Raw genomic sequence first — 13,337 nt, 5'->3', positions numbered from 1 at the left:
AGCCCGTGCCCGGCCCACTCCCACCGTCCCGCGAGCCCGTGCCCGGCCCACTGCCACTGTCCCGCGAGCTCTGCCCGTCCCGCGAGCTCTGCCCGGCCCACTCCCACCGTCCCGCGAGCCCGTGCCCGGCCCACTGCCACTGTCCCGCGAGCTCTGCCCGTCCCGCGAGTCCGTGCCCGGCCCACTCCCACCGTCCCGCGAGCTCTGCCCGGCCCACTCCCACCGTCCCGCGAGTCCGTGCCCGGCCCACTCCCACCGTCCCGCGAGCTCTGCCCGGCCCACTGCCACCGTCCCGCGAGCCCGCGCCACTCGCGCGTGACTGCCGTCTGTAAAGATGTGACTTTATAAAGAGCTTCCGGGTTTCCGTCCCTCCGCACTAAGGGAAGCAGCAAACTAGAGCAAGTCTCTGATGTACAGGCTGCGCCGCACCGCATTGGAGACGCCCTCGTTGAAGCGGAACCAGACCTCGCTCCTGCCCACCGCCGTGCCCATGCGCCGCTCCGCTGAGTCCTGCTCCGGGGCCGTGTCCCCTGTGGGGCCACAGCGTTGCTCCTCAGCTGGACCCCGGCACCCCAGGTCCCCCACCACCTTGCAAACCCCCACACACACCTGCACTCGGCGCTGCCACGCTCCTGACCACCACACGTCCGAAGAAGTCCCTCTCAGGCTGACGGGGAAGAGAGGTTGGTCAGCCCCGTAGGACAGACACCCTATGCGGCCCCTGCCCACGATGGGAGGACCGAGGGCCTTTCCAGGGAGGAGGGTCCGGAGCGCCTCTGAGACACCTTTCCCAACCTGGCCCAGGCCAGCACCCCCGACCCCTCACTGCCATCTACTCCTCAGACAGGGACCAGGCAGAAAGCCAATAGGGCCACTCTTCTGCCCAGGCAGGAGACAGGCCTGGGTGGAACCCTGGTGGTGCCCGACAGTGGGGAGCCGGACCTTCAGAGCCCCACTTAGGGCACTGAGCCAGCCCCACCCCAAGCCAGACTCCTCCTGTGGCTCACCGCACCCCAACAACCCAAAGTTGATTTGGCCCCACCCCGAAAGGTACCCCGGCCCCTCCCCACGGCTGCCCCAGCCCCACCCACAAAGGTACCCCGGCCCCGCCTCCAAAGGTACCCTGGCCCCACCCCACGGCTGCCCAAGCCCCACCCCCAAAGGTACCCTGGCCTGGACCCACGGCTGCCCCAGCCCCACCCCCAAAGGTACCCTGGCCCAAACCCACGGCTGCCCCAGCCCCACCCCCAAAGGTACCCTGGCCTGGACCCACGGCTGCCCCAACCCCACCCCCAAAGGTACCCTGGCCCCGCCCCACGGCTGCCCGAGCCCCACCCCCAAAGGTACCCTGGCCCGGACCCACAGCTGCCCCAACCCCACCCCCAAAGGTACCCTGGCCCCGCCACACAGCTGCCCTAGCCCCACCCCCAAAGGTACCCTGGCCCCGCCCCATGGCTGCCCCAGCCCCAGCCCCACCCTCCAAAGGGCCCCGGGCCCCGCCCCTCTGCTGCCCCTCCCTGCACCTGCTCCTCTGGGGCCGTGCGCCTCATGATGTGCTCCAGCCGCTGCTCGTGGTTGCGTGGGGCAGGTCGCCGCACCCCTGTCTCCCCACTGCCCCGCAGCAGACCCTCGAGCCCCAGGGGGCTCCCGTCCACCTGCAGGGAGCAGGCACTGTCAGGGTTGGCCACACAGGGCTACAGTGGGGATGGTCCATGCCCAGACGCCAACCTGCTCCAGAACCTGGGTGGGCTCACCTGGGTGCTGTTCCCTGCCCGGGCGGAAGCCTCTGCCCGCCGCATCTTCTCCACCTCAATCTCTCGGGCAATGAGCTGCTTGGCCTGGTAGGTGAGGGGCTTGCGGGCAGGCAGCTCAGGGAAGCGGCAGAGCTCCTCCACGTTCCTGCTCAGGGTGGCACCAGGGCACCAGTCAGTGGGGCCAGGCCCAGGGCCAGAGACCCGCCGGGCACTCCAACCACAAACTCCAAACGCCACAACACCAGAGCAGGAATGTGGGGTTGAGTCGTGGCGCCACTGCACCCCAGCCCTGCAGCAGCTGGGTTTAACAACTTGGAGCCTCAGTTTCCCCAACTGCAAGCGTACACGGGATGACGATGAAACCTGCCGAGGGTTTCACAGAATGACTCGGCGTCCTGCATACTGGTCCCATCGCTGGAGCAGCAGGACCCCGGGGTCACTGCCCTGTGCCTCAGCCCCACCACCCCATGGCCAACCCACAGTGGGACTCGGAGCCTTAGGAAGCAAGGCACTCTCAAGGCCGCCTGGCTCCGGCTCCACATGGGGACGCTAAGGCAGGGAGCAGCTCTGCAGCAGAACTCTGGTACCACGGCTGTGCCCGGCCTCTCACAGTCACATCTGAGCAAAGGCTGCGCTGGGCCCACCACCCTCAGACACCCTCCCATGACCGTGCTCTCACACTCCTGGTCCCACTCAGGCCTTGGCACCTGGAGCACCGCCCCGTTCCCCACGCCAGGCGCCGGGGGACTCACGGCTCAAGCCTGTAGATGTACTGCCCGTCGGGCGTGCGCTCCTGGCGGTAGGTCAGGCTGTAGGCGAGCATCGTGCCCACCAGGCCGGCCAGCTGCTGCTTCTCGCGGACGCTGTACAGCTGCGTGCTGACCTGGGCGGGGGCAGCAGGCGGGGGGCTGAGCGGGCTGTACTGCTGTGTGCTCACCTGGGGTGGGGGAGCAGCAGGTGGGGAGTCCCCCACCCCGAAAAGGACACTCACAGGGCGCAGCTTGGGTGCGAGAATGTCCAAGAGCAGGCAGAGGGCGTCCAGGAGCAGGGCCTGGGGCGTGACCCGGCTGCGCGTGGCTGGCACGATGCCGGACACCAGCGTCTGGATCAGGTTCCTCATCTGGCTCATCCGGTTCTGGGCCTGGGGCAGTGGGTGACCCAAGGCCTGGTCACGGGGGCCTCCCAGGCCAGGTGGGGAAACGGGAGGGGAGCAGCCACACGGACGGATGGCACAGGGGACTGGGGTGGGCACACCTCCTGCTGGCTGCTGGGGAAGGTGATCCTGGGCGTGTGGCTGGAGGCGAACAGCACGTGGAAGGCCACGGGCAGGAAAGGTGGGTAGCGCAGCAGCTGGAAGCTCTGGCTGTGGTGGGCAGCCCATGCCAGCAGGTCGTCAAAGGCCAGCCAGTCGAGGGCCGTGCACACAGCGCCCAGGCTGGAGTCTCGCAGTCGCAGGCGCAGGAAGTTGTCAAACAGGCCCTGCAGGCGGCCAGCAACCCTGAGCTCCTGCCCCTCACACCGCTGCCCACCCCAGGGAAGGTGTACCACCGCAGCCCCCCACCTCCCGCCTGCCCCATGAGGCCAGGTGTCTGGGGCAGCAGCACACACCAGTGAGGAGCCGCAGGGCCCAGGAGTTGGGTGAGGGTCCACCCTGAGCATCCCCACTCCAGCTTGACAGAGGCTGAGGGGGTTTAACCGCCCACCAGGTGGCCTCCAGGAGCCAAAGGGGTCCAGCCTCACTCAGCCCCGCCTTAGACCGACTGAGGAAGCTCCACCCACCAGAATCCAGGGCATGGAGCCCCCCCATTCTACGGCTCCACACCGCCCCTACACCACCTCTCTACACCACCGATTTAAGGATTGCTTGTGGACCCCCAGTTGCTAATCCAAAGCCGCTTAGAGTTGGTAGGTAGCTTAGCCAGGGACTCCCGGGGGCAGGGCAGCAGGGAGACCTCTGCCGCTTGCTCAGGCCAAGCCCCACGTGCCAGCCCCTCACAGCCCCAAGCCAGGCGGTCAGGCAGAGGCTCCACCCCAACTGGCTGAGTCCCAAGCAGCCTCCACTGCACCCTCCCCAGTCAGATGCCCGCTCCCTCCCTCCTTGCCTGCCGAGGGACCATACCCTGCAGCCCTCCCCTCCTCCGGGCTCCGGCTCCCCACCTCAGACGCCTCCTGGTGCCCCACCTCCCGACGCCTGCCTCTCTCTCTCAGCACCCCAAAGCATCTCCCCATCCTCACGGAGGGCCGGCAGGGATTTTGGTGGAGGGCAGGTACCTGGACCACCTTCTCGTGCTCGCCCGCAGAGGCAGCCGCGTGCAGAACGTGGTAGAAGCGCTGCGAGGCCGAGGTCACGGAGCCCGCGTCCCCGTCACCCAGCAGGAGCGTGTCGGCAGGCAGGGCAGGGTCCTGGCCCACACGGCGCCTGCAGACGGGGGGCTGAAGCTGGACGGGCCCGTGTGCAAGCGGAGGCAGCCCCATGGCTCCCAGAGGCACCCCCACTCCACGCTTCTCAGCAGGGCCCTTGCTCCCTCGCTCACGTGGAGACAGCTGGGGACACAACTGCCCTTAACCCCCTGAAAACCTCCCTAAACGTGAGGAGGGGCCCTGTCCTGATCCTCTGGGTCCAGGAGACCCCAGGGTAACGCCCCCCCCAACCCCGGGGTCCGGGCCAGGAGCAGCACGTCCTGCAGCCCCAGGCTGGCACCTCTCATGCCCCGAGGCACAACCAGACAGCAGCCCCTGGGGCCCCGCAGCAGGCCACACAGAGACCTGCTGGCTGCTCCCACCCACAGGAGGCCTCGCGGTATGTGCAGGCAGGAGCACGGAGACCACAGCCCAGGCCGAATGTGGCAAATCTGAGGGTGCAGCTGGGCCAGAGGCGGAAGCCGAGCCAAGGGGTGCCCCGGGGGCCCCACTGAATCGGGCGTCCTTCCCACAGGGGCCCTGGTGGCTTCCGTGGCTGAGCCACCAAGGCTGAGTGACGAGAACAAGCCACGGAAAGGCCAGGAGGGCCCTGGAGGCTGGCAGGCAGCCACGCGCTCAGGACACGGAGTCCGCGATTCGGTTGTGCTGGTCTGCACGGAGGGCCAGCATCCTGGGGTCCAGGCACCATGGCTGTGTGAGCCAAGGCCGTGCCGCCTACCTCTGGGCTCGAGGCAGCTGGAAGACCTCCTGCCACACTGAGAAGAGCCCTCTGCGCTGGTCCTTGAGGCCCACGCGTGTGGCCCGCACGTCCCGCACGCTCAGCTCCCGCTGGCCCCGGCTGTGCAAGAACTGGACAAGTGGGGGAAGCATGAAAGGCAGCCAACTCCCGACCCCTTCCCGCCCCACACAGCGCCTGCCCACACCCCACCTGCAGGGTGTTGATGCAGGCCCGAATGTCATTGTCCGTTTTCTCGCAGAGGGCGGCCAGCACCCCAGGGTCGGCCCTCAGGCCCCGCCGCAAGGAGACCTGAGGGAGAAGTAGGCTGTGGAGGGTCCCATCGTATGCCCCACCCTGCCGGGGTTACCGGGGGGCTCCACAGGGAGGGGGGCAGGGAAACCAGGGCTAAGACGAGGCCATGCCCCCAACCCTGCGTCAGCTGAGCGGCCCCCTGGGCCCCACTGACCTCCTGGAGACGCTGCACCAGCCTGGAGGGCAGAGTCGGCGGGAAGTGTAGCAGGAAGGCCTGCTGCTTCAGCTGCCGCAGGGACGGTGCAAACCTGAGGAGAGACAGCAGGGCCAGGGACCCAGGGTGGGCACCACAGCCCGGGGCACGGCACGGGCGCCTCTCCTGACGGCAGCACCCACCCACACACTCACTGGTCATTGCAAATGCAGATAATGGGCCTCATCAGGAGCCCCCCCTCTGCCCGGCGCCGCCGGCCACCACTCAAAGGCACAGCCTGGCCCCGGAGCTCCACCTCCTGCGGGCCCTTGCGGTTCAGGACGCTCAGGAGGACACTGATGGCAGCCTTGGGGGAGGTGAAGCAGACAGTGAGCCTAGGCGCCGGTGCCCGCCCACCCTCCCACCCAGGCATCAGGGAGCCCACCATGGGGGCCCCATCGATCTCATCGATGACCAGGCAGTTAGGCTTCCCGCTAGCACCCAGCACCGACTCCATCTGCGTCGCCGCCTCGATGCGTGTGCGGAAGATCTCCGGGCTACGGTCGTCACTGGAACGGTGAGGTCCGGGATCAGGGCAGCCAGTGTCCCAGGCAGGGTAGCCTCGCGATACCAGGGCTGCGGTCCCTACACTGAGGCTGCCATGTGACGTGGCTGCGGTGACCCCGTGAATCCCAAGGAAGGACACATTTCCCCAGCCCACAGGCCCAGGCCACCCCTACCCTCAAGACAGGAGCGTCAGGAGCATCCACCCCTGGTCTCAGCTCCACAGACAGCACTGAAACACACCAGGACGGACGTGAGAGCCACCCACCTGGCGTTCATCTCCACCACAGAGTACCCCGCGTGCCGCGCAATCACGTGTGCCAGCGTGGTCTTCCCCAGCCCCGGGGGCCCACACAGCAGCGCCACCTGCAGCCCAGGGAGACAGAGACATGGTGTGCCCCGCACCCACAGGACACGCCCGGCCAGCAGCCAGGGGCGGCAACGTGTGCCCCACAGGCTGGGCGCTCCCCACCCCACAAACAACAAAACTGGCCACGTTCACGCACCAAGAAGGCAACAGAAAAAACCCCGTGCAGAGTAAGGTTTGTGCAGACACAGCTGGTACCCACGTGTCCAGCGCCCAGAAACCACCCGTCCACCTAGATCAGCCTGGCCAGATGCAGAGCCCTTCAGCGGCACTGACCTCCCCCGAGCTGTCACTGAAACAGATTCCAGTTCTAACTGGTACTAATGGTGTTTCACGCCAAGACCCTCAAGTCACCACACCCAGCCTCCTAGAAACAGCCTTTTAGAACCCGGAGGCGAGGGTGCCGGTCACCAAGTGCACAGCCTCAGGCTTGGTGCTGGCACACGGCCGGCGGGGCTCACCTTGTGCCGCGGCCGCTGGCTCGGGTCCAGTCCGGCCTCCAGCATCTCCTCCAGCACCTGCTCGTGGCTCTTCCACTTGCCCGGGGCTGTGGCCTCCTTGCTGGCCCGGGCCGGCTCAACACTGGGCCTGGGCTTCCGGGCAGGCCTCTCGTGGCCAAACACCACCAGGTCCCACAGCTTCAGCCACTTGAGCAGGCAGCGGTTGGTGAACTGAGGGAGCGGACGCACAGCCTGAGGGAACTGCCTCCAGGCACGGGGAGTCAAGCCTGCCACTGTGAGCCCCAGGACTACAATGGGACACCCAACCTCAGGATGAATGGCCACCCCCATCTCCCTGCAGGTGAGTGACCGAGAGGCTCACCCCAGGGGCTCCGTCCCCAACCCATCTGGGAGGCCCCTGCCCTCCCCAGGGGCACCGCAGTGTGGGCTGCTGTGAAGGTGGGAAAGGGGACGGAGACTTGGATCCGGGGACTACCTGGACCCCTGGCCCGGCTAACACAGCCCTGTGCTCAGCTGCCAGCCTACAGCTCCAGGGGGCAGACCAGGGTCCCCACTCCATCCCTGAGGCCCAGCGAACTGGCTGTGCAAAGACCAGCAGGCCCAGGTTCTTCCCTCGTGGGAACAGAGGGAGCCAGTCACACTTGAGCGAGAACAAGACCTCACGTCATCACTGAGCAGCTCCGTGTAGTGCCGGGGTGCAAACTCGTCCACCCAGAGGCAGTGTGGGGAGGTGTCTTGGCCGGCAGCCAGCTCCTCCTCGGGGGCCCCCACAGGCTGCGCTGCCTCCTCCTCCCCTGACCTGAGGCTGGAGAGAAGCCTGTCCTGAGCCACAAACCCCTCACAGGGAACCATGCTGACCCACACCCCACAAACACGAGCTAGGAGTTGATGCAAGAGCCCAAAAGCGTCCCCGGGGCAGAAGGGCCGGCCGAGTCACCTGTGCAGGGTGTCTGAGAGCTGCTGGGCCTCCTGGAGCAGCCGCTGCCGCCGCTGTGCAAACACAGGCTGGGATCAGGAGGGCTCAGGCGGCCCCAGCACCCCCCTCCACCTCCCCAGCAAACCCTCACCCCGACCTCGCTGTCGACCTCCTCCTTCAGGGATGAGAAGGACACACCCAACAGATCCAGCTGGCCACCGCCTCGCCATGGGACGTGGAGGAGAGGACTCTGTGGGTAAGGGAGGGACACAGTTGCCTGTGGAGCCTTCCCAGGTCAAGGGGTTCACCTCAGCCCCCATCAGTGCTCAGGGACCCAGGTGGGACAACCCCAGTAAGCTGGCCAGTGGGGGCTGGGAGACTGGGCAGCGGAGCCAAAGGAAGGAAGCCACCCAGATGGGGCACCTACAGAGGGGAAACGAGGGGCAGCTTCACCAGGCAGGAGGAAAGGGAGGGCAAACGTGGGAGGGGGAAGCGGGGAGGAGGCCCTCTCCACCCCCAGGCCACGCAAACAGGCTGGACAGCAGCCTGGGGTAGGGAGGCTACGTCCTCTAAGACTGCACCCTATGGGAAGAGAGTTGCCCAGGTGCCACAGCAAGACACTGAAGGCACAATCTGTCCCAGCATAAGAAATGATTACTCAGACGTAGCAACACACCAAACTTACTGATCAGTTATAGCATAATAAATGATGACTTAGTTATAGAAATGACACCAGAGAGGTACTAGGTTCAATTACATGATCAATCTTATTACATCACTATTCTCTATCAATGTTTGATTTGCTGTAAGAATGTTTTTAGTCCTATAAAACAGACGTAATCGGGTGAAATATAATTAAGAACTGAAGGGACATCGTGAGAAGCGATCAGGAGGCGAGAGTGAGAGCCTTGCGGCAGCGCCAGCGCCTGGGAAGGTGCCTGTTATTAGCAGGCCATGACGGGGAGTTTCCCTCTCACTGGGGAGTTCAGAGAAAACTGCTCTGTCGGCTCGAGGAAGGTCTGACACTAGCCAGGCCGGCCCGCAGACATCCAGGGGCTTAAACACTTCTCCCTGGTGCTGTGCTCCCGTGGTCAGCATCCTTGTCCACCTTCATGTTCCACCTTCCCACCCCATGCTCCCTTGTAAATTCTTAGAAGCTGTGAGAAGCAGGAATACAGGAATCCTAAAAAGCCTTTGATCTCTCTGAAAAGTGCACAGAAACTGATCCATGTGCCTCCCTTCTTGCACCGGCTAGCTGAGAGGAAGGGACCCTCTGCACAGCACCCATGGGGCCCCCCGTATTGTAAGAACGTGATTTGCTTGACCCGTAGCAATCACGTCAGATAATTCACTCTCCCTACCCTGCCCCCTGCCTCGCGGACAATAAATACCAGCGTCCAGGCATTCGGGGCCGCTGCTGGACTCCGCGCCTTGGCAGCAGTGGCCCCCAACCCAGCTGAGTTTCCCTCTTGTCTCTGCATCTTGCATCTCTCTTTTCTACCATCCGTTGTCTCCGCACACAAAAGAACACCCACTAGACCCTGTGGGGCTGGACCCTGCAGCACCCCATGAAGCAGCCTGCCCCTCTGCAACCCCTGGCGGTGTGCACAGGACCCGCTTTAAGCAAACGGCACAGGTGAGGGCTCCCAGGACCCTTTCCTGAGCAGCACCGGCCCATCCACCATGCAAGAAGGCCACAGCCACCGGCAGCCCCAGGCCACGGACGTGTCACTGCACCCACCTGCACCCCTGTGCCCATGGGGTCAGCACGCAGCACCAGAAAGGCCCGGACGCCCTCCGTGGATGTCACGTGGACATAGTCCTCCAAGATGGGGGGCCGTCTCAGCACAGGATTTCGGGGGGCTGCTGAGGCCTGTGTGAGATCCACGTCGGCAGCAGCATCTGAGGCTCTGGGGAGAGACCAGGGATCAGTGGCAGAAACTCAAGCCTCGGGTCACCGGTGGACACAGGTGTCCGATGCCACCCTGAGCCACGGAACCCTCCCCATTCCCCAAGCCTCTTCCAGGAATCAGGACGGCTCCATCTGAGTCCCACAAGACAAATGGGGTGCCACACACCCATGGCCCCACAGCTCGGCGAGGTTCTCAGGGCTAGGCGGAGGGGTGATGTCCCTCGCTGGGGTGTCGGGTGGCGGCGGCCCCTCCAACGCCTCCGACCTGAAGTTCAGCCTCTTGACCACCTGCAGCCTGGGCCATTTGATCTTGGGGGCTGCGAGAGACACAGGCAAGGAACCAGCGGCCTGGCCAGCCTCGCGCCCACCCCGGGGCCCTGGGGCAACGCCGGGACCTACTGCGGGGCGGGGAGCCGGCCGGCTGCGGGTCCGCGTCCACCTGCCTCTTCCTGGCGCGGCGCCGGCTGCTGCCCGGAGAGGCGGCTGGGGCGGGGCGGGAGGCCGCGTCCCCTCCGGCGAGGGCCTCCTCGAACGTCCGCGGGCGCCGGCCCGCAGGGGGCGGGGGGACCCCGGAGGGCGATGGAGTCGACGCCCCTGCTGGGAGAGGAGGTTCTCGGCGGCCGCCCGGGACAGCAGATCCCGCCAGCGGCGGCGAGGAAGCGCCCCCGGCCCCCGGCCCCCGGCCCGCCCTCCCGAGGTGGCCTCCGCCCCGGCTTCCGGCCCCGGGCTGCGCGGCCTCGCCGCCTCCGGGGAGCCGAACCTGACGGGGGCCGCGCCCCACCTTCCAGCTCGGCCAGCACCTCCAGCTCGGCCGCGAACTGGCTGTGGAAGTCATCCTCCACGCCGCACAGCTCCTGCTCGTAGCCCTCCATGCCGTCCGCCAGACGCGGCTCCTGCTCCGAATCTCCCGCGCCGCCGCCGCGCGCCGCCCGCCCCGAGCGTGCCGAGCGCCGCCAATCAGCGGCCGGCGTGCCCAACGGAGCTCGCCATTGGTAGGCGGGGCGGGGGCGGGGCTGAGCGCGTGGTGGGCGGGGCGAGTTCCTGAGCCCTACTCGCCGCGGCTGGCCCTGGGGAGTTCGCCATTGGCCGGCGCAGCCGCCCTTCCGCGGCGGAGGCGGGTCGGGGGCGGGGCTGCGCGCCCAGCGGGGCAGGGCGGGGGCGCTGCTGGGCGTCCGGAGCGGCGGATCGGGGATCCGCGGGTCTGGAGCGCGCGGGCGCAGGGCTGGAGCCGGCGCCGGGCACGGCATCGGGGGCTTGGACGGCGCGGCCCCGCAGCAGGTCGGCCTTGGCGTGGGCGGGGGCGCAGGAGGGGCTCGGAGCTGGGGTTTGCCCGCACACCGGGCCTGTGCGGGGCGCGTGTCTTCGCGGGCTGCGGGGAGCGAGGAGGCCCCAGCCCTGCCCCGCGCCCCGGGCTGACCTGGTTGCTTGGCCCCAGGATTGCTGTAGCCCTTCCCCGCCCCTGCCGTCGGGCAGAGGCCGTCACGTGCGTTCCCTGGAGAGGAGGGTCTATGGGGGAGGCTCTGCGGGGCGGGCTCGGAACGGCTGTTTCTCCGGGCCTGGGTCAGGCAGGGCCCCTCTGGTCGGTCCCGAGCAGGCTGACCCCCCGGCCTCACTGTGGGCAGTGGGCGCAGGTGCACAGTAGGTCTGCGCGCCTTGCTCCGTGGCTTTGCGCCGGAGCCCGGGGGGCGGGGACGTTTGTGGGATGGGCGCCTCCCACGTGCTCACGGCACACCCACCCACGCGTGGCTCAGCAGGCCCGCCATGGAGCCGGGCAGCGTGGAGAACCTGTCCATCGTGTACCGGAGCCACGATTTCCTGGTGGTGAACAAGCACTGGGACCTTCGCATTGACAGCAAGACGTGGCGGGAGACCCTGACCCTGCAGAAGCAGCTGCGGCACCGCTTCCCGGAGCTGGCGGACCCTGGCACCTGCTATGGATTCAGGTATGCAGGTGGCCGGAGCCCCACCGTAGCGTCTGTGGAGGGAAGCGGCTCAGACGCTGGACTCTGTCCCACCCCAGGTTCTGCCACCAGCTGGACTTCTCCACCAGCGGGGCGCTGTGCGTGGCCCTGAACAAGGCAGCCGCCGGCAGCGCATACAGGTGCTTCAAGGAGCGGCGCGTGACCAAGGCTTACCTGGCACTGGTAAGACCTGGTCAGTCCGGAGGCAGGGCGCGGGGACTCAGGCCTCCCAGCGCAGTTGGGCAGGCCCTGGCTCAGAGCATCCCACTGCACGCTACATGGCCGCCTGGTGTTAGGTGGGCTCCCCTGTAGTGGCGGGCTGTCCCGTGAACTGCGTGTGATCCGCCCCCACCCTGCAGCTTCGGGGGCACATCCAGGAGAGCCGGGTGACCATCAGCCATGCCATCGGCAGGAACAGCACAGAAGGCCGGGCCCACACCATGTGCATCGAGGGCACACAGGGTGCGGCAGGCAGGGACCGAGCGGGTGGGCATCGCGGGTTGGGGTGGGCCTGGGCCCTGGGCTGGCCCCGCTGACTGCACGCCTGCCTTTTGCACACCCCAGGTTGTGAGAACCCAAAGCCAAGCCTGACGGAGCTGGTAGTTCTGGAGCACGGGCTGTACGCAGGCGATCCCGTCTCCAAAGTGCTGCTGAAGCCGCTCACAGGTGTGTCTGGGGCGGGTGGTGTCCTGATGGTGACAGAAGGGAAACAGACACAAGCCCACGTAGCCTGTGTCGAGTCACGCTAAGGCTCAAGTCAGAGTTGGCAGTAGGCATCCCTGCTCACAGCTCCACGCCCTGCAGCCTCAGCCTCTTACCTGACACGGGCTCCCTGCTGGCTCCTGACAGTGCTGGGGGGTCTGGCTGGCCTGGATCCTCCTGGACCGAGCGCCACCCTAGTCATCTGTCTGGAACACTGCCATCCCGCCCACGGCAGGGGACAGGGAGAGCTCCACCCCGAGGGGTGGCTCCTGCCCCCAGCTGACCGGCACTGCTCTCCCCACAGGTCGGACGCACCAGCTGCGTGTGCACTGCAGTGCTCTGGGCCACCCCGTGGTGGGCGACCTGACCTACGGAGAGCCCTCGGGCCGGGAGGACCGGCCGTTCCGAATGATGCTGCACGCCTTCTACCTTCGCATTCCCACGGACGGCGAGTGCGTGGAGGCCTGCACGCCCGACCCCTTCCTGCCCTCCATGGACGCCTGCTGGAGCCCCCACACCCTCCTGCAGCCGCTGGACCAGCTGGTGCAGGCCTTACGGGCCACCCCTGACCCTGACCCCGAGGATGGGGCTCCCGGGCCAGGCAGCCCCTCCGCGCTCCTGCCTGGGCCCGGCCGGCCCCCGCCACCCCCCACCAAGCCCCCCGAGACCGAGACACAGCGAGCCTCCTGCCTACAGTGGCTGTCGGAGTGGACGTTGGAGCCGGACAGCTGAGAGCCGTGGGGCTGGGGCAGGGGTGGGGGATGGGCCAGTGAGTGTGTGGTCACCGGCTCTGGGGCCTGGAGGTGCCAGGGAACTCGGGACCCACTGGGCTGAACAGGCCAGGCCTGCGGGGAAGGACTGAGGAGGGGCCAGCAGGGGGCGCCAGGCATCCCTGGTCGCCGGCAAAGATAGGGCACTGAGACTGTGGGGCTGATGGGGAATCCGAGGACCTCCCTCCGCACGTGCCCCAGGAGAGACCCCAAGTCTGCTCCCACCTCCTGGAACAGCTTCCAGCTCCCAAGCTTCACCCCCAGGGCGTCTGTTTTATGGGCTCAAGGTCACTCCCAGAAGAGGAAGTGCCGGGTTTTGGGCTAGTTTTTGCCTCCGGGGTGGGCC

At 67.0% G+C, this 13,337-nt stretch overlaps 2 protein-coding genes across 4 annotated transcripts; one reads left to right on the top strand and one right to left on the bottom strand.

Annotated features, from left to right (window-relative positions):
* Window positions 1–334: 334 nt before the first annotated feature.
* Window positions 335–10,430, bottom strand: CHTF18 (chromosome transmission fidelity factor 18). Its single transcript, XM_021675018.2, has 22 exons — window positions 10,340–10,430; window positions 9,958–10,152; window positions 9,725–9,875; window positions 9,388–9,556; window positions 7,804–7,896; window positions 7,668–7,720; window positions 7,394–7,535; window positions 6,731–6,940; window positions 6,171–6,268; window positions 5,784–5,907; window positions 5,554–5,705; window positions 5,360–5,453; window positions 5,104–5,202; window positions 4,894–5,024; window positions 4,026–4,173; window positions 3,009–3,233; window positions 2,746–2,895; window positions 2,507–2,637; window positions 1,755–1,899; window positions 1,524–1,655; window positions 610–667; window positions 335–530 (listed from the first exon to the last, which is right to left on the bottom strand). The coding sequence occupies exons 1-22, from the start codon at window positions 10,428–10,430 to the stop codon at window positions 394–396; spliced, it is 2,928 nt and encodes a 975-aa protein (XP_021530693.2). The 3' UTR covers window positions 335–393.
* Window positions 10,431–11,319: 889 nt separating this feature from the next.
* RPUSD1 (RNA pseudouridine synthase domain containing 1) lies at window positions 11,320–12,953 on the top strand. 3 transcript variants are annotated; one of them, XM_064362857.1, is made up of 5 exons: window positions 11,320–11,453; window positions 11,579–11,702; window positions 11,879–11,981; window positions 12,084–12,185; window positions 12,526–12,953. In XM_064362857.1, exons 1-5 carry the CDS (start codon window positions 11,320–11,322, stop codon window positions 12,951–12,953), a joined length of 891 nt encoding a protein of 296 aa, XP_064218927.1. The 3 variants fall into 3 exon arrangements, with proteins under 3 accessions (XP_064218927.1, XP_012324086.2, XP_021530695.2); XM_012468663.2 differs by having other exon boundaries at window positions 11,320–11,501; XM_021675020.2 differs by having other exon boundaries at window positions 11,320–11,501; window positions 11,879–11,990.
* Window positions 12,954–13,337: the final 384 nt, after the last annotated feature.

This window comes from Aotus nancymaae, unplaced genomic scaffold (assembly GCF_030222135.1).
Source record: "Aotus nancymaae isolate 86718 unplaced genomic scaffold, 86718_ANA_hifiasm-v0.15.2.pri h1tg000049l, whole genome shotgun sequence".
Taxonomy (NCBI): Eukaryota; Metazoa; Chordata; class Mammalia; order Primates; family Aotidae; genus Aotus; species Aotus nancymaae.
This window is presented reverse-complemented; position numbering and strand designations above follow the sequence as displayed.